This window comes from Nicotiana sylvestris, chromosome 5 (genome assembly GCF_000393655.2).
Source record: "Nicotiana sylvestris chromosome 5, ASM39365v2, whole genome shotgun sequence".
Taxonomy (NCBI): Eukaryota; Viridiplantae; Streptophyta; class Magnoliopsida; order Solanales; family Solanaceae; genus Nicotiana; species Nicotiana sylvestris.
Window position 1 is genome coordinate 26,479,062 of NC_091061.1, and position 26,401 is coordinate 26,505,462.

The 26,401-nt window shown below is 36.0% G+C and overlaps 3 protein-coding genes across 4 annotated transcripts; 2 read left to right on the forward strand and 1 right to left on the reverse strand.

Annotated features, from left to right (window-relative positions):
- Window positions 1-660: 660 nt before the first annotated feature.
- On the forward strand, window positions 661-1,554 carry LOC138868413 (uncharacterized). Its single transcript, XM_070145966.1, has 3 exons — window positions 661-912; window positions 1,039-1,125; window positions 1,225-1,554. Exons 1-3 carry the CDS (start codon window positions 661-663, stop codon window positions 1,552-1,554), a joined length of 669 nt encoding a protein of 222 aa, XP_070002067.1.
- Window positions 1,555-13,781: 12,227 nt separating this feature from the next.
- Window positions 13,782-15,364, forward strand: LOC104227819 (uncharacterized). Of its 2 annotated transcripts, none has more exons than XM_070147451.1 (3): window positions 13,782-13,929; window positions 14,126-14,240; window positions 14,992-15,364. In XM_070147451.1, exons 1-3 carry the CDS (start codon window positions 13,897-13,899, stop codon window positions 15,135-15,137), a joined length of 294 nt encoding a protein of 97 aa, XP_070003552.1. In that variant the 5' UTR covers window positions 13,782-13,896; the 3' UTR covers window positions 15,138-15,364. The 2 variants fall into 2 exon arrangements, with proteins under 2 accessions (XP_070003552.1, XP_009778459.1); XM_009780157.2 differs by having other exon boundaries at window positions 13,789-13,929; window positions 14,126-14,231.
- Window positions 15,365-17,896: 2,532 nt separating this feature from the next.
- LOC104227810 (glutathione S-transferase DHAR2) lies at window positions 17,897-22,072 on the reverse strand. The gene is made up of 6 exons (XM_009780147.2): window positions 21,887-22,072; window positions 20,929-21,019; window positions 20,690-20,833; window positions 19,217-19,334; window positions 18,977-19,117; window positions 17,897-18,142 (listed from the first exon to the last, which is right to left on the reverse strand). Exons 1-6 carry the CDS (start codon window positions 21,942-21,944, stop codon window positions 18,056-18,058), a joined length of 639 nt encoding a protein of 212 aa, XP_009778449.1. The 5' UTR covers window positions 21,945-22,072; the 3' UTR covers window positions 17,897-18,055.
- Between the last annotated feature and the right edge of the window lie 4,329 nt (window positions 22,073-26,401).

Here is a 26,401-nt window from a genome sequence, read left to right on the forward strand (position 1 = left end):
AGTTTATTAGACCAGTGGGTGTCTTGACTGTTCCTCGTTACTAATCCATCGAGGTTATCTTGATATTTACTGAGCACCGCTATGGTGTGCTCATTCTACACTTCTGTACATTTTTGTACAGATCCAGGTATTTTATTGCTAGTAGCAGTGCAGACCGTTGCTGAAGAGACTCAAGGTAAACCTGTTGCTGCGTTCGCAGGCTTCGGAGTCACCTTCCTATTTTGTATTCACATTGTTCTACTTACTTCCAAATAGTTGTATTTAGAAGTTGTAGCAAACTCTTTAGAGCTTATGACTTGTACCACCGATTTTGTGGAATTATAAATTTTGTAGAGGTTTCTATTTCGAGACTGTTAAATTTTATTTATTATTGTTATTATTTAGTACAAGTTAGGCTTACCTAGTCCCTAAGACAAGGTGCCATCACGATACCCAAACGGAGGGAAAGTTGGTTCGTGACAAGTTGATATTAGAGCTCTAGGTTCATACATGCTACGAGTCATAAGCGAGTTTAGTAGAGTCTTACAAATCGGTACGGAGACGTTTGTACTTATCTTCGAGAGGCTACGGAACTATTAGGACAATCTCACTTCTTTCATTCCTATCGTGTGAGCTTATTGATCTCGGAGTTTGAACTTTTATCGTTCCATTCTCTCATAGATGGTGAGGACACGAGCTGTAGTTAGCGATGACGTTGCTCCTAGAGCAGGTATCGCTATAGGTAGAGGCAGAGGCCGACGAGGAGCATGTATCGCAGCTAGGGCACCTAACAGAGCAGAAGTTGAGGAGCCTCCAGTAGCTCCAGTTGTGGGGCAGGTACCGGAGGCACCTGCTGGTACCCTCGGACGTCAAGAGACCTTAGCGCAGTTCCTAAGCATGTTTGGTACATTGGCTCAGGCATGGCTGATTCTGGTTGCACCAACTACTTCACTGATCGGGAGAGGGACTTAGACTCCCACCGCCCACACTCCAGAGCAGCAAGTTCACGTTGGTCAGGTTCTAGGTATCATGGTGACACAGCTTGTGGTTCCCATTCAGCCCGTGGTCAGGGTAGCAGCATCTGAGGAAGAGCAGCTTAGACTTACAAGGTTCAAAAAATATGACCCTCCTACATTTAGTGGTTTGGTTTCAGAGAGTGCACGGGGTTTTTTTTAGAGGACTGCCATTGCATTCTTCGCACTATGGGATTATTGAGACAAGTGGGTTGCTTTTACTATGTTCCAGCTTAAGGAAGCGGCTTATCAGTGGTGGCGGGCATATGAGTTGGGTAGCCCGGCCGAGTCAGTTTCACTCACATGGGTTCAGTTTTCAGAGATGTTCTTGAGAGAGTTTGTAACTCAGTCCCTTCGGGATGCATGGTGCATGGAGTTTGAGCAGTTGTGCCAGGGCACTATATCAGTATCGGAGTATGCCATTAGATTTAGTGATTTGGCTAGACACGCCCCTGCCTTGGTCGCTACAGTTAGGGAACGAGTCTGTAGGTTCAATGAGGTGCTCAGGCATGATATTCGGTTCAGCATGGCTTGGGAGTTGGAGTCAGATGTTTTGTTTTAGCAGGTGGTAGGGATCGCTCGCCGGTTAGGGGGCATGTGGGACCAGGAGCGAGATGACAGGTGGGACCAGGAGAGAGAGGACAGACGAGATTAGGAGAGAGAGTATAGGGAGGCGATGAGGCCTCATAGACTGGAGAGATCCACTTGTCCTTATTTTGTAGGTAGGGTCCGGCATGGTAGAGGTTTTGTGAGTCAGCTAGTTCAATTTGCACTTCAGGCTTCGTACAGTGTTTTAGGTACTCATGGGTCTCAGAGTACCCATACCGCACAGTTCCCACAACCACATCAGCAGAGAGGTTGCTTTGAGTGTGGAGATACTAGCCACATGGTGAGAGATTGTCCCAGACTCCGGACAAATGTGTTACAACGGGGTATTCAGGCAAGTAGAGGCCACCCAAGAGGGGGAGGCCTGACCCGTTAATGTGTTTCATATGATAGGCTTGAGGCCATTGCGCCAGATGATGTCATACAAGTATGCATTCGGTTTGTTCTAGAGCAGCACCATCCTTGTTTGTTACAGTTCTGTTTATCGGGGTGAGTTCCCTATTTTTTCTCTACCTATGGGTGAGTTGATGGCATAGTATTCTATTTATGTGGTTGCCCCTGTTGGGAGATCCTATGAGCGGTAGCCATGTCTATCCTTTTTTTATTCATTATTGAGAGTTACAAGACTAGTAGTAAATTTACAGTAGGTTGATGTGATTCCTGAGTATGTTGGTTACGAGCTGTGATTTTTATGCTCCAGTAGTGCGGGAGCCAGTATGTGTTATAATTTTATTGGCAGAATTAATCTAGTGAAAGGTTCTAGTTGGTTTGATGTATATCTTACTTGTGATTCAGAGTTGAGGGTGGGACCCTCGTGATTTCATGTGATTTTATTTGTTCATGTACTTTGATTTCCTATTCAAATTGATTCGTAGTATGGTACTGATAGATAGTTGTGTTGTCGGGCTTGTTTGATAGTTTTCTTATGTGTTTCGCTTTACATATTCAGTCATTTTCGTTATATGTTTCTTGAGTTTTAGCTTGCAGGGTGTATGCCCGGTGGTGTTAGCTGTGACTTGTTGATTCAGGTGTATAGTTATAAGGTCTTCGTGTTTCTTGCATCATTTTCAGTGTTATGGAGGTTCGAAACAGGGTTCTAACAGATATGAGCTAATTATCAATGTTGGGTTGTATTACAGCCAGCTATTGTGATCGAAAGTGTTATCATAGGTCTATGTGTGGTGTGTTATGTTGTGTGTTTATATCGGGTAGGTGTAGGCATAAGTTGTTGCAGCTGGTTGAGACTGATGCCAGACATGGATTTCGAATCGGGTCTTTTGGAAATGGACGAAAGATGAGTAGTTTGCCTATAAGCTTATCGGTGTTGGTAGATAGGTTAATTCACAGTTGATATGGTGTCGTTAGGTTTATGTGGATTGGGGTGACGTTGGGTCACCCCCGGGTGTATGTTAGAGGTGTGCATTCAGTGATTTGATAACTTCAAGGCGATTCTTGGTACGTTCGAGGATGAATGTTTGTTTTAATATGGGGGAGGATGTAACGATCCAGCCGGTAGTTTTGAGAATTTAAACTATGTTCGGCGGCATAAGGTCTTGAACAGCTTCATATTATGTGTATTGACTTGCATGCGTGGTCGAATTCAGTTACCGGATGATTTGGAGTCGAATTGGAAGAAGGATTCTAGTTTTGGAAGCTTAAGCAATGTGAATATGACCGAAATTTGACTTTTGTGTAAATGGCTCTAGAATGGGTTTTGGATGATCTCAACATCTTCGTAAGGTGATATTGGACTTGGGCGTGTGTCCAGATTTGGAATTGGAGGTCCGTAGGGTGATTTGAAGCAAATCGGCGAAAGTTGGAAAAGTTGAAGTTTGAAAGATGGAGAAGTTTGACCAATAGTTGGCTTTTGTGATATCGGAGTCAGAATGTGATTCCGAGAGTTGGAATATCTTCGTTATGTCATTTGGGACTTGCCTGCAAAATTTGATGTCATTCTGGGTTGGTTTGATAGGTTTCGGTGCGAGTTTTAGAAGCTGGAAGATTGGAAAGTTCATAAGTACGATTCATGGTGTGATTCATAGTTTTGTCATTGTTTGATGTGATTTGAGACCTCGAGTGGTTTTGTGTTACGGTATAGAACTTGCTGGTATGCTTAGACGAGGCCCCGAGGGCCCCAGACATGTTCTAGTCAAGTTTCGGATGGTTTTGCATAGTTTTGAGCCGGCCTGGTTCTGGTGTTTTCGCACCTACGACTTTGGAGCGTAGGTGCGGCACCGCTTCTGCGTGAGCCTGGCCTTTTCTGCGGTCATGAAGGCCTGGGAGCTTGCTCGCTTCTGCGGAGGCTTGCACGCAGGTGGGAAGGCTGTTTTTGCGGTCCAGCGATCGCACCTGCGAAGATCGCTTCTACGGCTTCCCCTTTCGCTTCTGCGGTGCCGCTGGTGCCGCTGTAAATCTGCAAATGCAGTCCCAGGCCTGGTTAGCTGAGTTCGCAGATGCGGACTCTTTCTCGCAAATGCAGTTCCGCAAATGCGGTTACTTGTTCGCAAATGCGGAAGTTCTGACAGAAACATGTAAGTCAATGGTTTGGCCATTTTCTTCATATTTTGGGTTTTAGACTTCGAGTTTTGGAGCTTCTTTTTAGGTTTTTCAAGAAAATCGATTGGGTAAGTGTTCTTCGCCTAGAATTTAATATATTCCATGATTTTAAATTTTCATCATTTAAATTGTGTTTTGAGTTGAGGAAAATGGTAGTTTTTGAAGAAAGTTTTCAAAATGAAAAATCATGATTTGAGGGACGAAGTTTCTGCCGTGCGGTTGTTGAGATTGTGATGCACGATGTTTCCGCTCTGCGGTTGTTGTTATAGGGTTGCATGAGGTTTATGCCGTGTTGTGGTTACTATTTATATTTGCACATGCGATGTGACAAGGCGGGATATATATATGTGGGTTGCGCATGTGGCGAGACAAGAGGGAAATATTATGATGCATGTGTGGCAAGACAAGGCGGACATTTACTTTACTATTGCACACGTGGCGAGATAAGGTGGGCTATGTCAGGGATTGATTATGATGATTTGTGATGGCCTGGAGGCATTCTTGTTGTTGATATCTGTGTAGTGGTACACTTACCAGCGTGAGCTTTATCTTGTGAAAGCTGTGAGAAAATATTCTATGTGGTGTCCGTTCTTTTCCTTATACTTATTGTTGGTATGGACTATATTAGGACACTTGCACAAGCATACACGTCGTTAAGCACCCTTATCGTATAAGAGGTTTTCTTGATATTGTTGAGTATAGATGCACACCCTGGTTACTTGCCTTCTAGGTGAAAACGGCTCTATTGGCACGTGAGTCATCAATTCGGTTATGAGGTGTTATGAGGGCACAAGATGCCGAGTCTTAGGGTTCAGGTATTAAGACCCGTTAGTTGCAATGCGGACTGTTGCTGAGGAGACTCAAGTTAAACCTCTTACTACGATCGCATGCTTCGGAGTCACCTTCCTATTTTGTATTCACACTGTTCTACTTATTTCCAAATAGTTGTATTTAGAAGTTGTAGCAAACTCTATAGAGCTTATGACTTGTACCGCTGGTTTTGGAGAATTGTAAATTTTGTAGAGGTTTCTATTTCGAGACTGTTAAATATTATTTATTATTGTTGTTATTCAGTAGAGATTAGGCTTACCTAGTCCCTAAGAATAGGTGCCATCATGATACCCAAACAGAGGGAAAGTTGGGTCGTGATAGTAAGATTAAGTCGGAATCGTGTTCTGGGGTAGAGAACCACGTCTGGATATCAAAAGTCAAGAAAAATCCATACTCTAAGAAAAAGACAACCACGCGCTGCGGCTGTGTAAAATGCTATTGCCCTCAATTTGCATGCTCTCTAAAGTTCCCCACAGATGCCCTGCCTGGCGCATCGCCACTTGTGGCGCTCCTATGCAATTTTTATAGAGTCTCAATCCTATTCTGCGTAGGAAAAAGTGCTTTCGTCTGGGCCTAACCCTATTTGGTATAAATACATGTAAAAATATTATTTTTAGGACTTTTGACATACCTTAGACCTAAGGAGACTATTTTGGAAGGAGAGAAGACATTGAGAACATTTTTTGGAGGAGAAAATCATCGAGTTATTCATCCCTCATCTTTTCTTTGTAATTTGCTTATGCAGAATACTTGAAAAATTATTGCTATGAACATGAGTAGCTAAGCACTCTAGTTTCAAGGGTTGCGGTTGACATGATTATTAACTTTTATTAATTACATCTTTGTTAATTCGGATTATCATCTTATGGTTGTTTCTTTAATTCTAGTTTTAACTTGTGAATTGTTGTAGCTACGAATTCACCCGACTATCTATGCTATACTTGGGAAAGCCGTGTTTATATTAGAGTAGAATTAAAGAGGGCTTATTTCTGAATCCGTGACTCGGGGAAAGATTTTGCGGTTAGGATAGGAATATACCTAACAGTCTTGCTTAGTTGAATACCGTGTTGTATTTGTTCATGATAGACTCAATACCATAGGATTATAGGATTTATATATTATGGACAGACGAGTAGTATTGTGGGAACATGCTATTCATATAAACGATCCAGTTAATTAGCAACCATAGATAATCTGGATTAACAAGTCTAATTATTGAACTTAATATGATTGATAAACCAACCACAATCCTATCTTCATCTCCTCTGAATTGAAATCTCAGCATACACATTTGCATTCTAGATAAATTAGTTGTTACTTGTTTAATTTTCGCAATAATAGATTAATAGAAAAACATCAATCTTGATTATCGTGGACAATTAACTAATTTTAGTTTGTTTAATTAACAATTGATCTAAGTGTCTGTGGGTTCGACATCCGACTTTCGAATCACTTTATTACTTGACGGCTACGTATACTTGCGTGTACTTGGGGAACCAACATGCACCATGTGTCTCCCAACGAATAGTACGTATAATCTTGTGTTGGTGAGCTTCACAAGACTTCTCATGTTGCTATTATGGTGTGGTTAGCTAGTCTCTTTTCTACTCCTTGTATGTTAGTGGTGTCCGCGATTTCAAGTCCTTCACAAAGAAAATGAGAAAATTACAATTGAGGTCAAATTATCTTGACAAAATTTTGATAAAGAAACAATATTTGATAACAAGTACACACAAAGTGTCAGTTAGTTTAAAAGTGTTGTTTGATGCAACTAATTCAGAAGAATCAAGATGGATAATTGGAATTCTTTTACCATTGCCCATAGCTATGCCTTCTGAACCATTATATTCTTCAAGATAGAGGCAGAACTAGGATTTAAAGCTTATGGGTTTGGGGTTCTAATCCTTTTAAGTTACTGGGTTATAAATTAATAAGTTGTACATATTCAATGGATTTTTTAAGATAAATACATATATTGAACTAAAGCGACTAGGTTCGGCCGAACGTACTCGATGGGCTAGCTTCGCCACTGCTTCAAGATTTGTACGCTCTGTGGTGACATGATGAGTAGCACCAGAGTCAACAAGCCATTGGTTTGGCGCAACTTGTGTACCTGAAAGAAAATTTGCCTCTAAATGATTATGAGACTGTGACCTGCAAACATTTGCAGTATGACCTTGTTTGTTGCATAAGTAACAACGAACATGGTTATTGGTGTAACATCCTTGAGTAGGAGCATTAGTACGATTGTTGTAACGCCATTGTGAGTTGTTGTTCGTCGACGAACCCTGTGGTTACTGGAATTGTTGGTTCTGTTGTGAGTTACCATAGCAACAGTAATTGGTGCGGTTTCCTTCTTTAATTCCTCATGTTTGAGAAAGAGCTCATGATCAATCAGTTTGGCATACAACTCCTCGTAAGAGATGATGGAATTTCTTGCTCGGATTGCAGCGGAAATCTCACGAAAATCTGGACCTAGACCACTCAGAATTTTCACAATTAACTCATCATTGGAGATTGAAGCACCGACAGTGGTAAGCTCATTGCAGAGAGAGCACACTTCATGGATATATTCAGAGACTGGCGGGAGTCTTTGGATAGTCGTGCGAGCTGATCACGATAGCTAAAGACTTGCGTTTGGGACTTGTTGGCATAAGCCATGTGGAGGGAGTCCCAAGCAAGTTTAGTAGTGGAGGCAACAGCCACAGTTGCTACTATTGTTGGATTGATAGAAGCCATTATGGTATACTGGATCAACTGATCTGAACAGAACCAAGTGTTGTAGTTAAGATTCTCTACTTGCCAATCGTTTTGTGTGATAGTTGTCAAAGGAGTGGGAGAAGAACCATCAAGATGACTAAACAGATTGTGCCCACGCATGAGCACAAAATCTGGGCTTTCCATAACGCAAAGTTATGGCTGGTAACAAGCTTTATTGGTAGTTGCGCCATCGGATTGAACTGAACTGAACAATAATACTAGAGTTGCTAGTAGTGGAATCGACATTTGTTATATTTGGGGACATTTTAAGTATGAGCTTGTGGTGGTAGTCAGAGGACCGAAAAAGAAGCTTGTGAGAGTCAAAGAGACTACTCTGATCATATAATGAATGAGCAAAATTAAATAAAAAATGATTTTATTGAATGACCATGAATTGAATATATACACAAGCCTATAACAGAGTTACTGAGATAGTACTCCTCGTATAGTGGAACAAACAAAAAATCAATGAACTAAACAATAAACTCCTATAATATTAAAAACAAAATAAATTCAAAATATAAGCTACACTAAAATATAGTCAGTAACATATAGTCAACAACAGTAAATACTATTATGTGCTAATATACCCAACTACTAAACCTAAACAGGAGCCTTTCTCGTTGTGATGACTGATGAAGCATGAAGAAAGAGGTATAGTCGTGAATGAGAAAGTAGGTGAAAGAGAGATATAAGTAGTCCAACACAACAGAAACAAGAATTTTAGTAGTTGAAGCAAAGAGGCGGATTCAGGATTTAAATTTTATGAGGTTCAAATTTTAAGGTTTTTAGCATTGAATTCATTATATTTTTAAAGTTATAGGTTTGTATCTACTATTTATTATAATTTTAATAAATTTTTATATATAAATTTATGTTCCGCGTCAATAGTAATAGATTTAATTGAACCCGATAATAATATATTGCATCAGCCTCCGGTTAAAGTCAGAGTCAGTTTGAGTCACATGACGTTATGAGACTATATTATATTCTGGACGGAGAATAACACTAATTGTTGGACTATAAAAAATTAAAGAGCACGAGATATACTGCCTTTGCTTGAAGAATTGTCCTTGTGATTTTTCACCAACAATGTGTTGAAGCGGGTCGTGGGAGTTGGGACTGCCAACAATGTTGTTGACATGGCAAGAAATTTGGTCCAAATTATTTGGAACGTAAAGTTGTGGTGACGTGCTTTCGGGAGAAATTCAAAAATAGCCAGATTTACAACTGGACGTTCAAAAATAGCCTAATTTCAAAAGTAATCGAAATTTAGCCATTTTTTATGTAAAGATAAATTTGAGCGAAAATACTGTTCAAAACTCGAAAAATACGCCAGATATATTATACTAGAGTTCCAGCATAAGTATGTTTGAACTCCAGCATATTATACTGGAGTTCCAGGATAAGTATGCTGGAACTCCAGCATAATATGATGGAGTTCCAACATAAGTACACTAGAACTCCAGCATAATATACTAGAGTTCCCGCAAGTATAATTGTCCAGTATAATATACTGGAATTTGAAGCATCGGTGCTCCAGTCTCCAGTATATTATACTGGAGTCAGCAAAGTATATCGGTCCAACATAATATGCTGGAGTTCATACACAGGTGCACCGAACTCCAGTATATTATGCTGGACCGGTCTGTGTTGCAGCAAAATAGTGGCTATTTTTCATTGACTTCGTAAACGCTGGCTAATTTTAAAGGAATTTTTACTTCCTATAGCAAAAGTTAACACCTTATTTATTTTAAACAAATATCATTTAAAAAAATTATATTCTATAGATACCTTTTAAGGTTTATAGCAAAATATTTAATTTTGGCTACCTCCTAGCCCTAAGCCACTAAATACGTTATTCAGTTACACTATTTTCTTTCTCTCTCTACTTTGATACATCTCATTCTCTTCTTCCAATTCCTCCCACCCACACTATTTTCTTTTCATTCCGATCTACATAAAATCTCAATCAAGCTTTTCATTCCAACGCGGCGGCGCGTGTAATTTTCTGCAGACGCCGTGTCGGAACGGGAAGCTCTACCGCTGCTATTCAAGCAGAAATCATGGTCTCCTGATATGCTTCGAGAAGAAGCCTGGCTCAAGCGAAAAGGAAATTACCGCACGAAGCTCGCCGATCGAAGAGCGTCACCGACGACGACCTAGAAAAGCTTCGTGCTTGCTTTGACTTACCGAAACTTGCTATGTTTCGGTGGTAATTGGAGTCGAACTTACACTTGTTGTGCAGAAAACTTCTGCTAATACCATTGGACTATGGTGGTCTCAATTGATATAGATTTCGAGAGATAATTGTCAATATGGTGGTAATGTGCTTGCTTTGGATTCGAAACTCACCGAAATTTTTCCTGCTTTGGAGCTATATCAAGCTGTGAACAAGCAATACAGTAATACATTATCTAGAACAAAAATGGCGGAGTCTGGGGCTGAGCAACTTATTTTCTGTTAATATATTTCAATATTTTTTCATATATTTCATTGTATTCATTATCTTTTTTTCATTGAATTCAATGTATCTCGTTGTATTCCATGTATTTCATTGTATTCACTGTTTTTTTCATTGTATTTCAATGTGTCCCGTTGTATTCTATGTATTTCATTGTATTCACTGTCTCGTTATATGCCATGAATGTATTCATATGTTTTTTTTAATTAATATATGTATTCAGATGTATTATATAATTTCTCTGAAGATTGCTATGTTTTTGGGTATTTTTCGGTTGAGAATTTTTTTATAACTGAAAATACAAAATTTTGCTATAATTGAGTTTGTTGAGTTATATTAGGAGTCTATTATGTTAATTGATTCACTTTCGTTTTAAAAATATTGTAATCTCATGTTTCACGCCGTGAATATAGTCGAATACAATCGAATACAATAATTTGTTCAATTGTAATCCCATGTTTCACTCCATGAATACAGTCGAATACAACAACTGATTAGCTAGACTTCCTTGATTCACGCCTATTTTTGCTACTGTATTCATGAATACAATAACTTAAATACATCAAATACATCTTATAACCACATAAAAGGTATCTATAATCCGTAATATAGCAAATGGTATCTATAGATGACTAATTACTACTAAAAGATAGTGCTTTATGAAAATTTCTCATTTTTAAATGACCAGTCCGAAAACTGGCTATACCGTGCTATTTTTATCGTGCTTTCTTGTTAGATTGGTTCAATCTTGAGGTGTGCTAGTTCATGTTTACCCGTAAAACGGTACAATTGAATTTGTAACGTTGTTTATAGACATGTGAATTAAATTGATCCAAAAATATAAAATAACTAAGAACAAAAATAAATTAATTAAGAATACTTGGATAATACAAGCCTAATTGTGAATTGGGCTTCTCCATAAACAAGATCAAGAACATAATACTAAGCAAAAAGATGTTAATAGAATAAAAGAGTAAGTTTAGCCATTTCTCATGCAAGTTTTTTACAATGAGTTCAAATTCCTATATTTATAGCTAAATTCAAGAAGATAAGATCACAAAATTAAGTTCCTCTTTAATATAAATAAAGACTCCTTTTGATAGTTGCATAACGGTTGAGTATAAATGCAAAGATTCTTTGAAACGGCTCCTCCTTAAATGTTGTCTTATTCAACCGATATCTTACATTTCAAACTTTCGTCTCCGGTTCTAATGTCTTCGAAACTCACACAATACCGATCACATGCTCGTAACTGGTACCAGCTATTTTCTGACTCATACTTTACCTATCTTTACTGCCACATGTCCACTCGATGAACGTCCACATGTTATTCATCAATTTTACCTCATACACTAGCCAATTCCTTACTCGACACCTTTGTGTGTAGACTTGGGAATTGAGACAACTTAGTCCCTTTGTCCTTTTTGATCAAGTAATAAAGGGATTCCAGTAAACAAAGGAAAAAGCTCCCGTATACAAGTAGTATACCAAATAAATAGAAAACCTGATTAAAATAAATGGTCCTCTACGAAAAACACCCAATCTTCTTACTGGCTCGTCTTCTTGTGTAGAAGCTGATGGTAGTGGGGCAGTATATTCTTTGAGCCATATGATTAGTTCTCTCAAGTAAACAATTCACATTCAAAACATGACTTAAAGGTCTTTACGAACTGGCACACTTGATTGAAACGGAGAGAGGATTTGGCCAAGTTGCAAAGGCTAGAAATTCTAACACTAACCTTTCCATTGTATTACCTTTATTCGCGAACGGGTTGAACAATGCCATCTCGCCTCACTTACTCTTTCTGAATGCGATACCACAAACACGAACGCGATTCTTATCTAACACCAGCAATCCAAACATGAGGAAAATGATCTGAAATCAATTCGAATCACACTCGGTCCCCACGGGACCTTGTCCAATCCTATCAATAAGTCCAAATACATTATCCAAACGTATTCAAAATCTCGAAATATCATAAACAACATCAAAACCAAGAATCGAAGACTGAAGATCATTCTCTTAACTTTCAAACCTTCAAACTTCGTCTAACGCGTCCGAAGCCTACCAAATCAACTCGGAATGAGACCAAATGTTTCACACAAGTTCCAAATGACAAAACGAACATATTCCGACTTCCAAAACAATGATCCGAGCCCCGATACCCTCAAAGTCAATTGCCGGTCAAACTTATGAAATTTCAAAACCTTTAAATTGCCAACTTTCGTCATATAAAGCCAAAATCTTCTAGGAACATATGAATTCAAATCCGAACATACGTCTAAGTCTAAAATTACCATACGAATCCAAGACCGTTTATACAAAAGTCAAACCTCGGTCGCAACTTGCAAAGCATGACAAGACAATAAGCTGAAAAATGAGTTGAAAGATACATTAGCAGTTTAAAAGAGTTCAAGACCACCAAGTTGAAGGTTTACAAAAGCTTACAATTCTTGCGGGTCAAATGTTATTTTGTGCTGACAACTAATTGCATTAGTCCTCTCCATTTTTTGATAACGAAAGAAGATCAGAAAATCTAGTGAGTTATGAATGTACCTGTAGTATAATCATTCAATCAGACACATATGTTTACAACTGATTGGTCAATGATAAAAAATTTTACACTATCAATGTAATTTAACCTAAGTTGTTGGGACTCGGGTGTGGTTGTCCAATACGGGTGCGGATCTAGAAGTTGGATTCTTCGTGATCTAAATTTTAAGATTCAGGGGTACGGATCCAGGTATGGATACAAATATAGAAATTTGGCTAAAAATAATTCAAATATCAAAAAGTAGACTTATAAGAATATGTCTAAATTATGCGAAAAACTTCCAAGATATTCCGAGAAGAAGAAAATATTAATCAATAGGAGAATTCGAAAAGGAGATAAATAGGAAAAGGACTGACATAGAAATTTCTATATACAAAGTATTTCATTTTTTTAAAATTTTACCCTAGCTTTTGTTTCGATTTAAAAAATCATTGTATCTATCCCGAATTTCTCTGTTGATTGTGGTCAAAGTACTCAAAATTAGTTGACTATATTATGGATCCCACATCCACACCCACCCCCACACCCATGTCGCGTCGAGACGAGTGCAGTACCAAAAGTAGAGTCTGAATTGTTTAAATTTTAACCTAATATAACAGGTTGTCTATTACGCAAGTAGCCACTAATGCTTGCATTATGATAAACTGTCTACATCATACACCCTTGGAATGCGACCCTACCTCAGACCCTACAAAAACGCGAAATATTTTATATATCATATTGCTTTTTTTTTTATAGCAGGTTGTATGTCTTATTTTTTCAATTGCTAAAACCACTTTCTATGGATGGTTACTGGATTTTTAAACTTTTGCCCACATTAGGTTATTTCTCAATGGCAGGACAAAATCATCACGTGGAGGCTGCTGCCTATGAGAATATTACAAGACAAAGAAATAGTCATTTCACAAATCTCTTCTAATCCCCTCTCCACCAATTACAATTTATCTCTCACGTGGGATTCTTGTCCCTACAACTACTATACTTCTCCTTTTGTACACTATATAATTTTATTCCATTTCACTCCTCAGCTCATGATCTCTTATCAAACATCACAATTCATGTACAATCTGATCTCATATACTAATATTTTCTTGATTTTGCTTCGCTGAAGATCATCAGATACTAAACTATTATGGGTGATTCCTCTGCTTCATACATATACATGGTAAATAAAAAGTTGCATAATTCTTGTTTACGAATTCTGATCGCTTTCACGCGAGAAAGATCTAACTTCAGATTTAACTGTCTCAAATTTACTTTTGTTGATTTTGCTTTTGGAATTTTGAAATCTCATTTATTGTGGTATATTTTGTTGTTTTTGGTTCCAACCATATATACTAACCTGATTATCCTTCATTTAGGTACATCACCTAATAGAGAAGTGCTTAATATTCCACATGACCAAAGAGGAGTGCATGGAGGCCCTTTCCAAGCATGCAAATATCAAACCTGTCATTACTGCTACTGGTTTGTGCTGTAATTTCTCATCGGATTTAACTTATACATCCAAACCTCTATATAACGTGTCTTGTTTGTTCCGATATTTTTTGGTTGTTACAGTAAAGTATTTTTATATAGGTCATATATATTAATAACAACAAAAAAATCGATTTCGAGAAAAACTTAATTTTTATTATGAATGACTATTATATAGAGATATTGTTATAGAGAGGTTTGACTATATACAAAAAAAAAATTATATTATTAGTGCATTTTAACATATTATATTCTAGTAGCAAGTTACCTGCTTTACTTTCTCCAGTTATTAGTTTCACTTATTATAAACGGTTACTTGTAGTTATCTTTTAATCAAGTGACCTAATAGTTTAAATTTCCTTTCCGTCATTATGTAGATGTTATGTGATCTTATGTTGTTCCTATCCCTACACATGCATGCACAAATTTGCACTATGCGAGACTTGGAAAGCATAAGCTAAGACTACTTTTAACAATTACTATGACTATAATAGTAAGACCTCTCTATAACAACATCCTTATATAACAGTCATTCACTATAAAAGCCAACTTTTTTTCGAAACTAACTTTTATGTTATGCTATAATATGCTCTATAATAGAACTTCACTTTAGCAGCCAAAAAATATCAGAACAAACGAGAATGTTATAGAGAGGTTTGACTATATAAGAATGAAGAGCTTTTCAAGGGTAGTGATTAGTTAAAGCTATACAAAATCATATTGCTAATAGGAAATTTCCTGTATTTTGCAGTGTGGAATGAGTTAGAGAAGGAGAATAGGGAGTTCTTTGAGACATATGCTCAATCACATAACAAAGATTTCATTACAGAGGAAGAGACAAGTGCAATGATTCAGAAAATGATATTGGACAATGATCATACAAAAAATTCAGACTAAGATCGTTTGAAGGAGTTACACAAGGAATAACATATAAACGTGCTAAAGTGATATATTGTTGATAGTAATGTTCTGTTGCTTTCTGCTCGAACAGTATATACATATGCCAAAAATTGAAATGTATCCAGATGGGGATCTATGACTGGTTCTGTTGCTTTCTGCTCGACCAGTTTATACATATGCAGAATTGAAATGTATATATATAATAAGGTTACACTCATGTTGAATACGCTGGCTAGCTCTAAGATCATGGTTTACCACGATGCGTCAATAGAACTATGGAAGTAGTACGAGAGGCGGATTCAGAATTTTTAGTTTATGAGTTCTGGATCATAATCTTTTCTACGTGTTGAGTTCTAATTAGACTATTTATCTATATTCAATGAATCTTTTAACACAAATACAGGGTTAGAATCAAAGCTACTGAATTCTGCCGAACCCGTAGCTATAAGGCTAGCGCCGCCCCTGAGTAGTACTACAACAACATACGCAGTATTATCCCACACTGTGGGGTCTGGGGAGGGTAGTGTGTACGCAGACCTTATCCCTACCTTGTGAGCATAGAAAGACTATTTCCAATAGACCCTCGGCTCAGGAAAGTATATGCACCACATTAGTGAAAATATAGACAAGAAGGGATAGTACCAAAGTCATATAAAAGCAGGAAAAAAACAACAAGATAGTAAGGTGATCAACAATGGAAGAAAACAATGATTAGTCATAAAAACCTACTACCAACAGAAAGCGAGAGTGCGTGTCAATACTACTGTTATGAACACTCTAAACTACCTACTCTACTACCCTAATCCTGGACCTCCATACCTTCCTATCAAGAGTCTATTATGGTACTATGGTCTATTATTGAAATGTTTATTGTACTATGTGTATTCATTCAGCTCCCAAATCCCAAGTTGAGTAGATATAACAGAGTACTGTTCAGGCAAGTTGGTATTGATGAGCCAAAATCTCAAAAGAAGGGTGGGTGATTGAGACTAGGCTTGTTAAATAGGAGCTGCTAAGGATGTGTCATGGCCCCTTGGAATCTTCAATTGTCATCTCTGTAAGGTGTTGTCTAGTGAATTTGGATTTCTAGTTGTCTTGTAGTCTGCACAAGATTCATGTGACTTGTGATTTTGTTGTTATTAAGCAATTAATAAAGTGTAACATAGTGGGGACTACTTATTCATTTTCATGTCGCAGTCATGCACCTTTGGAATATGAATTCAGAATAATCGGGATTCTGTATTATAAAGATTTATCATAAATTGATTAAGTCTTACGGTTGTTCACTTCCCGCAACTCTCCTCTATAATCCGAGGCAATATGAACCAGCTCACACAGGCGGAGTGTAAAAAAGAAATTTAGTTAGTGAGGAATCATACCAACGAACCCGACTAGCTCGGGACTGACTAACTCAGGACTGAGGCATAGTTGTCGCTTATAGCAGACGCGATGACTTTTAGGGCTCTTTCCAGTTAACCATCTTTCAAAATGACAGGATTCAAACTAAGAAAATGTAATAAATTTGATTTCAAGCCAGAGGATCTGAGTCTATTAGGGTGAGTTACAGGTTTCATTGACAGTAAATAATTTGAAATCCTCCCAAAGCAACACTTAGCTCCTTCTCTGATTTCCAAAGCAAAAATGAAAATTAAGCCATTTTGGTATATTCCCTCTTCACTTCAAGGACAATATTGCCATTTGATTGTTAATAACCTTATTCAAATTTTATATATTCTGTCCAAACAAAAAGAAAATCCAAGCTTGTAAGTTGTTTCTCCACACTTCAAAAGAATATCTCGACTCGACCCAACAAATGAAAAGATTTCACAAAGTTATCCCTTGTGGTCCAAATAAAGAGAGGACGAGCAACAAGGAGGTAAACAATGGTGGAGAGGGATAGCATCAGTGAGAATGAGGAGCGAGGGCCATTGCCTGGGGCTCGAGTTCAGAAAAAGGAACTAACAAAACGATAACATTGAGCGCGTGAATGGGTATGGTCTAATGGTGAATAAAGTAGGTGAAACCTTGAAAAGTCGTGTTCAAATCCCAGTAGAGACAACAAATAATGTACCCAACAGAATAGTTGATTTGTCCAGGAAGCCTGAACACCATCACTATCAAAAATAAATAAATAAAACGACAACAATTAATGACAACTTGCGATCAAGAACAATCCAAGCCTAGGTCTTCAAGTTCCCAACAACGAACAACAACAACAAATCCATTGCAATCCTACATGTGGGATCTGAAAAGGGTAGTAAGTATGCAGCCCTTACCCCTAGAGGTTGTTTCCGATAGACCCTCGGCTCAAGGAAAGAGGACCCCTACCTTGAGAAAGAAGAGAGGTTGTTTCCGACAGACTCTCGACTCAAGAAAAGATGAAAAAAAAGAAGCAGTAACAACAACAAGATAATAAGTTCCCGACAGCAAACATTCAACTATTTAAGCAATTGAACAGGTGAGGAAGCTCCTCTAATTCGGAACTCCTTCCCTCTACAGTAAGCATACATAATACGAAACCTTTATTATTTTCTTCAAGTGAGCATATTCTCTCTTTATATATACCAAATGACGAGTGCAAAGCTCTAGCAATTTCTAGTTTACTGGGAAAAAAGAGTGCTAATGTAACATTCCTTCAGCTGACTTGACTATATCTATTTTTAATCAAGACATATTTCACTGAAAACTTGGCTATCTCTATCTAGCAATTCTGTATAGCAAAACTCTAACCAGCATATTTCATTAGCTAAAACGAGTTTTAGAACATGACTTATTTATTAGAACATAAAGAGCAGTACAAGCATGATCCAACAGTAACAACTTTTAGATCTTACGAGATACATTCATATTTCATTATGCTGCATCCTCAACTGCTACCTACCCGCGAAAAAACGGGATCATAATTTTGAGTCGGTTCATGGATTGACCTTTGGAGCCCATCCTGCAATGATGTACTCTTTTGCAGCCTTGGTTTTCTGGAAAGACTCTCGCTCGAAGAGCAACTGCAGAAGGAGAACAAAAAGGTGTCAACTCTTGCACCACTTTGCTTTTGTTACGAAAAATTGGAAGAAATAACATCCTAGCACAAGCTAAGCATGGACAGAGTAAAAAGGCAGCCCGATACACTAAACTCCTGCCATACATGGGGTCCGGGAAAGGGCCGGATCACAAGGGTCTATTGCACGCAGCCTTACCCTGCATTTCTGCAAGAGGTTGTTTCCACGACTTGAACCCGTGACCTCTTGGTCACATGGCAACAACTTTAACAATTATGCCAAAGCTCCCCTTCGTAAACATAGACAGCGTGAAGCAAAAGAATAGGGAATCATAAAATCAGCATCTAACATGTGAAAGGTTTTATACCATACACAAAATTGTATACTTACCGCTGTCCCATTTTATGTGAAAAGTTTTAATTAGGCAGGAAAATTAAAAAGTTAATGTGATTTATACATTATATTAATTGTTTTAAAGAAAAATATAAAAGACTGCCAACATGTTAGAACACAGATGAGAAATAAAACGAACTATAAGCATGGAAACCCTAATGAAAATATAGAGTTCCTGGAGGAGAAAGAAGACTGTTAAATGGTTGACAGCCAGTATAAGCTGTCCCAAATATGTCTTCTTTGTGCAACTGAAACAGATGATTCTGATCATATCACTGCTTCCATACATTCCCTTTAAATTATTCCCTCATACATTACACTGGGTTTTTTTGTTGTTGTTGTAGTAAAGAAATCATCAAATGGAATTAGTGCTCACTTAAAATTAGGAATTCATGTTGTTGAAAGTAAATTACGCACAGAGACGCACCGAGAAGAGAGAGTGCATACCTTCATGTAATTACGCACATGACTCAAGCTTTCAGGCACACTCCACTTCTTGAAGTGTCCAAGAGCCACCTCGAGATGGTACAGTTTTGGAGCCAAACTTAGATCGACTGAACAAATATTCGCCCCATTGACATATGGTCCCTGAAGAAATTCCCCACCAACTGAAGTTCACATCACTGTAAAAATAAGAGAAACATACTAAAATAAAAAATATCAGGCAGCTCAGTGAAAAAAGCATACATGAGCCTTGAGATGCTCTTCCAAAGCCTTTAATTCGTCGAGCAGAGCCTGCTCAGTACCATCACTAGCATCCTTGCTCTTCAGAAATGAGACAAAGGTAGGAAATATTTTCGAGCCCCTGTAATCTCAGGTAAGTTACAGATGATATTCCACCCATTGACATCAAGGGAATAAAAAGGAAACAGCAACAGACGGACAAACACAGTATAGAGACAATCATGTAAAAGGAACCACTCGGTAGACGAACAAACTAATTACTCCTTTGCTCCTTATTGAATCTTCATTTTGACTTGGCATATTAGTATGAGAATCTATATGTGAAAAATATGAAGCACTGTGGTAACTTTTTTGTTTCTGCAAACAAGTAAGATAATCTTGTATGTAGTAATTAAAATGTAAAAGGTGGTGCTTGGTTCAAAATTTTGAAAGAGCTTTTGCAAAACTTCTTTTAGAGTGTAGTAAGAACTGCTTATCAACCAAAACGACAAGAAAGGAAAAACAATTGTTTTTCAGAAACTCTTCTTCAAAATTTTAAACCAAATGCTCTCTAAGACATTTGAGATAGACAAAGACAAAATATGTAAATTCAATTTGGAACACAGGAAGCAAGAGTTCTTGCATGATCTAAAGAAACTCAATGCATAAAAGTGAAGAGAACTATAACAGAGCTCATTTAAATTTTAACCCGACCAGGGTGGGGGATGGGGGTTGGGGGGGGGGGGGGACACAACAAAGAGTGTAGACTAAGCCTTGCCCTAGTAACTTAAGGAGTAAAAAGTTTCAGAAAGCAAAGCCTTTTTTTAAATATCAACAAAATTTACAGGGAACAGATAGTCCAAAGAATTTTAGGGGGTAAAAAGCAAATAAAGGTACCGGATTAATCTGAAACGTTAGCATTAGGGAGATGAGGCTAAGTAGTTTGAACTAGTTTGACCAAAGGGATAAATATTACTGAGTGTTTGAACGAAATATGCCCAAATGGAGCAAATGTATATTGAGGATTCATAAACCCGAACCAACTATTTTGAACCGAGCTGTAGTTGTTTTGATGGTGCAAGGAAGGAGGAGATCCTATTCATATCATGTACAGAAGCATAAATGTACCTCGCAAAATGTGCCCAAACCTAAGGCGGATTAACAATTTACTTCATCCCAAAGAAAAAGAATTAAACTTGGGGAAGTTAAAACAAGAAACTTTTTCGCAGAACTTTTAAGGTAAAATGCCATGTTAATGTAACTGGAAAACAGCAACTCTGTAAAATGCTTCCACTTTTACTATCAATAGGGAGTAAGGGACAAATAGATAATGTTACAAAATTAACTTCTTCTTTTTGTATAACTTGTGATACATATAACATGAAGTTTCAATTTATCTATAGCAAGTAAATGCAGAGATGCAGCAATAAAATATGCAATGTGGTCAGCGTAGAAACTAATTTAAACATATGGGGAAAAAATAGTAAGAAAACATACACAGAAGCAAATTCGGATGGAGTAGAGAGAGAGGGATTTGGGTATTTCTCTTCAAGGAGCGCAACAATAACATCAGAATCAGGGATCCATTTTTCATCAAACTTGATCACTGGGACTTTCCCTTCTGGGTTCACTTCCAAGAACCTGAAACCACAACCCCAACACAAAATCTTCACTATCAGAGTTAAAAAAAATGTAATCTTGGGAATCAAAAGAGTAATTTTGCTTCCAATTATTACCATTTGGGCTTGTCACTAACATTGATCAAGTGCATCTTGTAAGGCACTTTCTTTTCCTCCAATGTCAGAAGTGCCCTTTGGCTAAATGGACCTAAGTATCACAAAACCATCAAAATTTCAGAAAATATAAACACCAAAGCCATGAAAATTTGACCCAAAAGAAAAACCACACACACTTCCTGCAATGTCAGAACAACCCTTTGGCAAAATGAACCATGGATCATAATAACATCACAGATTCAGAGAAATTGAAACCAAATCCATCATAATTTACACACACGCACGCACAACAACAAGGATAAAAATCTTAAAGAGCAAGAAATTACAGTCTCCGAAGTACCCTTTGGCTATATGGAGCTTAGTAAAAAAAACTCAAACCAAAAAAACTGAAATTTTACCCATCAGACACACACACACACACACACATTAAAACAATGGTATAAATCTTAAAGAGCAAGAGATAATTGCAGTCCAGAAGTACTCTTTGGCTAAGTGGACCTTAGTATCACAAGACCATCATAAATCAGAATAATTAAAACCAAAGCCATAAATATTTGACCAAAAAATAAAACGTCATACACACACACACACTCTCTAAAAGAAGGGTTAAAATCTTAAATAGCAAGATATTACAGTCTCAGAGGTACCCTTTCGCTAAATGGAGCTTAGAATCAAGAAAGCATCACACATTTCAGAAACACTCAGACAAAAGCCATGAAAATTTGCAGACAAAAAAAGAAAACACACACTAAAACAAGGGTATAAATCTTTTAAAGACCAACAGATTACAGACTCAGAAGTACTATTTGGCTAAATGGACCTTAGTATCACAAAACCGTCAGAAATTCAGAAAAAATAAAACCAAACTCATAAAAATTTACACAAATAAAAACACACACACAACAAAAAAAAAAAAAACTAAAACAACGGTATAAATTTTTAGAGAGGAAGAAATTACAGTCTCCGAGGACATTAGGGGCACCCACAGCAGCCTTGACACAGATTTCAACAGCCATTGATCTACAGCTTTTTTGTAGTGTAGTAAGGACTAGAGAATTCTACTATTTGTGAATATAGTGTGTTTTTCTTTTGGAACGGTGTGTGTGAAGTGTAGAATAGCGTGTATTTAAAGCATTTTCCACATGTCCTAAGCAGGGGCTACGTTGCAAATTTGTATTCACAAATGTGGACAAAAATGGTTTCCTTTTAAAAAAAAAATCTTTTTCAATTTATGTGTCTTACACACAGAAGCTATCCTTTTTAATTTATTTAAAAAGAGTATTTTTTTATATTTAGCTTCCGTTTGATCATAAATTTAATTTTTTTTTTCAAATTTCATTTTTAAATATTTATTTATATATTTTAATTATTTGTTGGCATATTTTAAAAATAAAATCTTCAAATCCCAAAAACAGTTCTAGAGTAGTTTTTGAAGTTTTTAATGTCTTCTAAAATGCATGTCCAAACACAATTTTAATTTTCAAAAATTATTTTTCTTCTCGTCTTCAAAAATTTATTGTTTTCAATTTTCAACCAAATCGATATTCAAATGCAAGCTTAGTAACTCCAAGCATATTTGATGCCACATTCAACTGCATTTTGGTGCACTTAACAAGATTTAAAATTCTTCCTCACTTTTTTTAAACATCGTGTTTGATCAAACTAAAACACATAAAATGGAATAGAAGTAGTATAAGATCTCTTAAATTGATGATGTAAAAAGATTTAAAATTTCAAAATATAAAAGCTAATTTCAAAAAAATAATAATTATACAATATTATTACTTGTACCAATCTGAAAGATAGTTGTATTTTTTGCAAAGAGAGTCATTTTTAGATATCTTTTGGTGTTCTTTTTTTAATGAGTATTTTTTGGCTGAATATGTAATTAGGTTAGTTGTACCAATCTGAAAGATAGTGTACATAAATGCTGTTCTGGTCCTCAAATATTGTGTTATTCCAGTTTTGATCCTTGTATTAATAAACTTAACACATATAACCTTTGATTAAACTAAATATGTGATTTTAGTCCCTAAAACTATTTTACATTAATATTTTTGTTTTTTCATTACGAAATGCCTTTTTATCTTCTTCCAACGAAAGTTTGTGACTTCTCCGTTCATAGTGGAAGTTTTCTTTAATTTTTCATCATTCCTATCATAACAACTACTACCATATGTTCTTTCTCACTGCCAAATATTACTTAAAAATTAATTTTAATAAAAGGTACGGTTTTTCAAAAATCATATTTGCATGGGAGGGCTGATAAAGAATCGTGGAAAATGGCAGAGGAACTTTTATTGTATTTTGTACATTCAGTTATCACGAGTCATCTACATTCAAATGTCTGCTCAAATATTGAAACAGAAAAGATACTTGTGTATCATCGTACAATATTTGCAATCTCTTCTACATCTTTGTGAAATATACGAAAAGCTTAATAATGTCTATTGAGATGCATTCCTTTGGCCAGCATACCGCTGCTCTTCTTCGAATAGTGTTTGTTAATTTATAGTTTTGAGGGAGGAGGGGATGAAAAAAGGTAAATAAAGACCTTAAAGGATTCCCGGGCCCAAGCGAGAGCAGAGGAAGTAGGGTAGGTAACAACAACAACAATAAACCCAGTGTAATCTTACAGATAGGGTCCAGAGAAGATAATGTACGCAGACCCTACTCATACCTTGTGAAGGTAGAAAGGTCGAGGCAGCAGGGCAGCTATTCTCATAAAAAGAAAGAAAATTGTCATAATAGACGGTGAAACCTTCGCGGAGCTTGAGGTATATATCCTATTGGACATTTTAGTAAAAATAAAAATTTAGAGGCTAAAACCATACATATAGTTTTTTCTTTTACTGAGATAGTATGGTTTTAGATTATGATTCGTCTACTATATTTGCCTCGGATATAAAATTAGTTGGTATTATTGATGATACCCTAATGATTTTGCAAAGCAGATTCATAAAATAGTCAACTAAATTTTTCTGTATTAAACTTAGGGAAGAATCATGAAAAGGGGAATCTAAACTTGTAAAATTTTGTTTTGTAAAATGGAGTTGAAAATGGTCAACTTGCTTCATGCTCCATTTTGTCAAAGGAATCCTCATCTTGTTGACCAATGTTTTTCTAGAAATACAAAGTGTGAAATTCTCTCCCTCTTTGTTCATTTTCATCGCCATATTTTAAAGTAGTGATACCAATTAGTTTAATTAAAGGTATCAAATATGTTAATCTAGATAAAGAGAAATAAAATTAGAATATATATACAAAATCGCAAGAATCTTAATTGTTACTTTCCCTTAGTAAAAACTGTGATACTTATGAGTTCACCTTTTTTTTATCTTCTGAGTGGAAATAGAACGATGTGATCACCATCTATATATAGGTACTCAAGATATTGTATCTGGAGAGGTGGATAAATATGATTATTAGTTGCTGTATTAAGACCCTAACTTTATTGCGAGCCAAAAACTTAATTAATATGTCCCTTTCTTTATTTAAGGATATTCTATCCAATTATCATCCTCGATGCGGAAGAAGTAAAGAAAAAAGAGTTGAAGACGACTTGACACTAAAAGAGAACCCCTCGTCTGGTAACTAAGAACATCTATTTAGATAGGATTAGATTCATATTGCAATTCAAGATAACTAAATAGGAGTATTATAATTATCTAGCATAATGGAATACTAAACTTTTTATGTAATGAAGCTTTTTGTACATTATAACACCAAAATGTAGGTAACCTAAATATATGAGTTAACCAATTTCGATAAAAGCTTTCTCTCGTTTTCCTTATGATTTCAGCAATGCCATAAATATAATGGTTTTGTTTGACTAGTCATTCTCTAGGCATATAGAGATTTAAGAATGAAAAATATATCAATTCACATTTCTTGGCTGAGATTTATTTCATAATAAATTAAGTTGATCGTGGACATTGGTATAACTTTATTATGAAATTGATGTTATTGGTACAATATAAAGTAAGATTCTGACATAATGTACATAAAAATGTCACTGTCATGAGAATCACATTGACTACCTGCATTTTAAGTGTCATTTTTTATGATAAAGAAAAAGAAAAAGGTTTGAAAATGATTATTCTATCTTTTTCTTTTTCCCCTATGAAAATCCATCCATATTCTGTTATATACTCTTTTTTTTCATGGTGGGAATAATAAAATGGCATCTATGTAAAAATTAAAAAGGAGAGATGTTCTTTTTCCGAAAAGTCATACGAATTTTTTTTCGGAAATCAATACAATCCAAACACAGTTTTACACAGAAATTAACACAAGAGTCCGTTTGGACATAAGAATTTCTTACTTTTTTGGAGAAATTTGAAATCAGTGTTTGGCTATAAAATTTTCAGTTTTTTCTTGAAGATGAATTTTGGAATTTTTCGAAATTTGAAAAATTCCAAAAAGTTGGTTTTCAAAATTTTCACTCAAATCACTCACAAAACTTCAAAAACAATCCAAAATTATATTCATGTCCAAACACAACTCTAATTTTCAAATACCATTTTCACTTGAATTTTTTTTTTCCACTTTTTGGGAATTTCAGCATTCTTATGTCCAACCGCCCACAAAATGTTCTCCAAAAATTTATCATTAATAATCCAAACATACGTATAGATTATTCATTATATTTCACATATATATTAAGATTTTGTATTCGTGAATATTTGGTTCTTACTTTACTCACCAAATGTCATTAATGTTAGTACTATATAAGACAGCAGTTGGAATGCATTCATAACTTCGACTCAATTATATACTCTAATAAATATATATTCAAAAAATTATATTTCCATATGAAGACAGCAGAAGCTGTCAAAGAATTATGATTGCAGCGTCCTTTGTTCCCACTGGCCCAAAAATCTTAAATTCTTGGCATAGTTATTTTCTAGAAAACAATTTACATGAAGAAATAAAGTTTTGATATTTGGTTAACAAAAATTATTTTTCATCAAAAAAGGCAGATGATATCTTCTATTTTTAAAAAGGCAGATAATATCCGTCACTTTGGAAAAAAATTATTTTATTTTTACAATTATCCTAACTTTTAGTTTTATATATACCATTTTCAACAAATACTTGCATGTTATCTTCACTATATAATACTCTCTCCCCCATTTTATGTAACAATTTTTTCTTTTTAATTTGTCCAAAATATTGATACTTTTTCATATTTAGAAATAATTTAAACTTACGCTCATACATCTATAATTTGCTTTATACCATAAATTTAAGAAGTAATTATATCTTTCGTAAATTTCGTACCCAATGCATCACATAAAATGGAATCGAGAGAGTAATAAAATTTCAGTAACACAATCTCCATTTTACTAAAATTTATCATTAATCTTTAATAAATACTAATATATTTTTCAAAAAAAAAAATTCACCAATCAAGCAACAAATTTTTTATATAAAAATCTATAGAGTACAATCTATCTATTTATTTATTTAT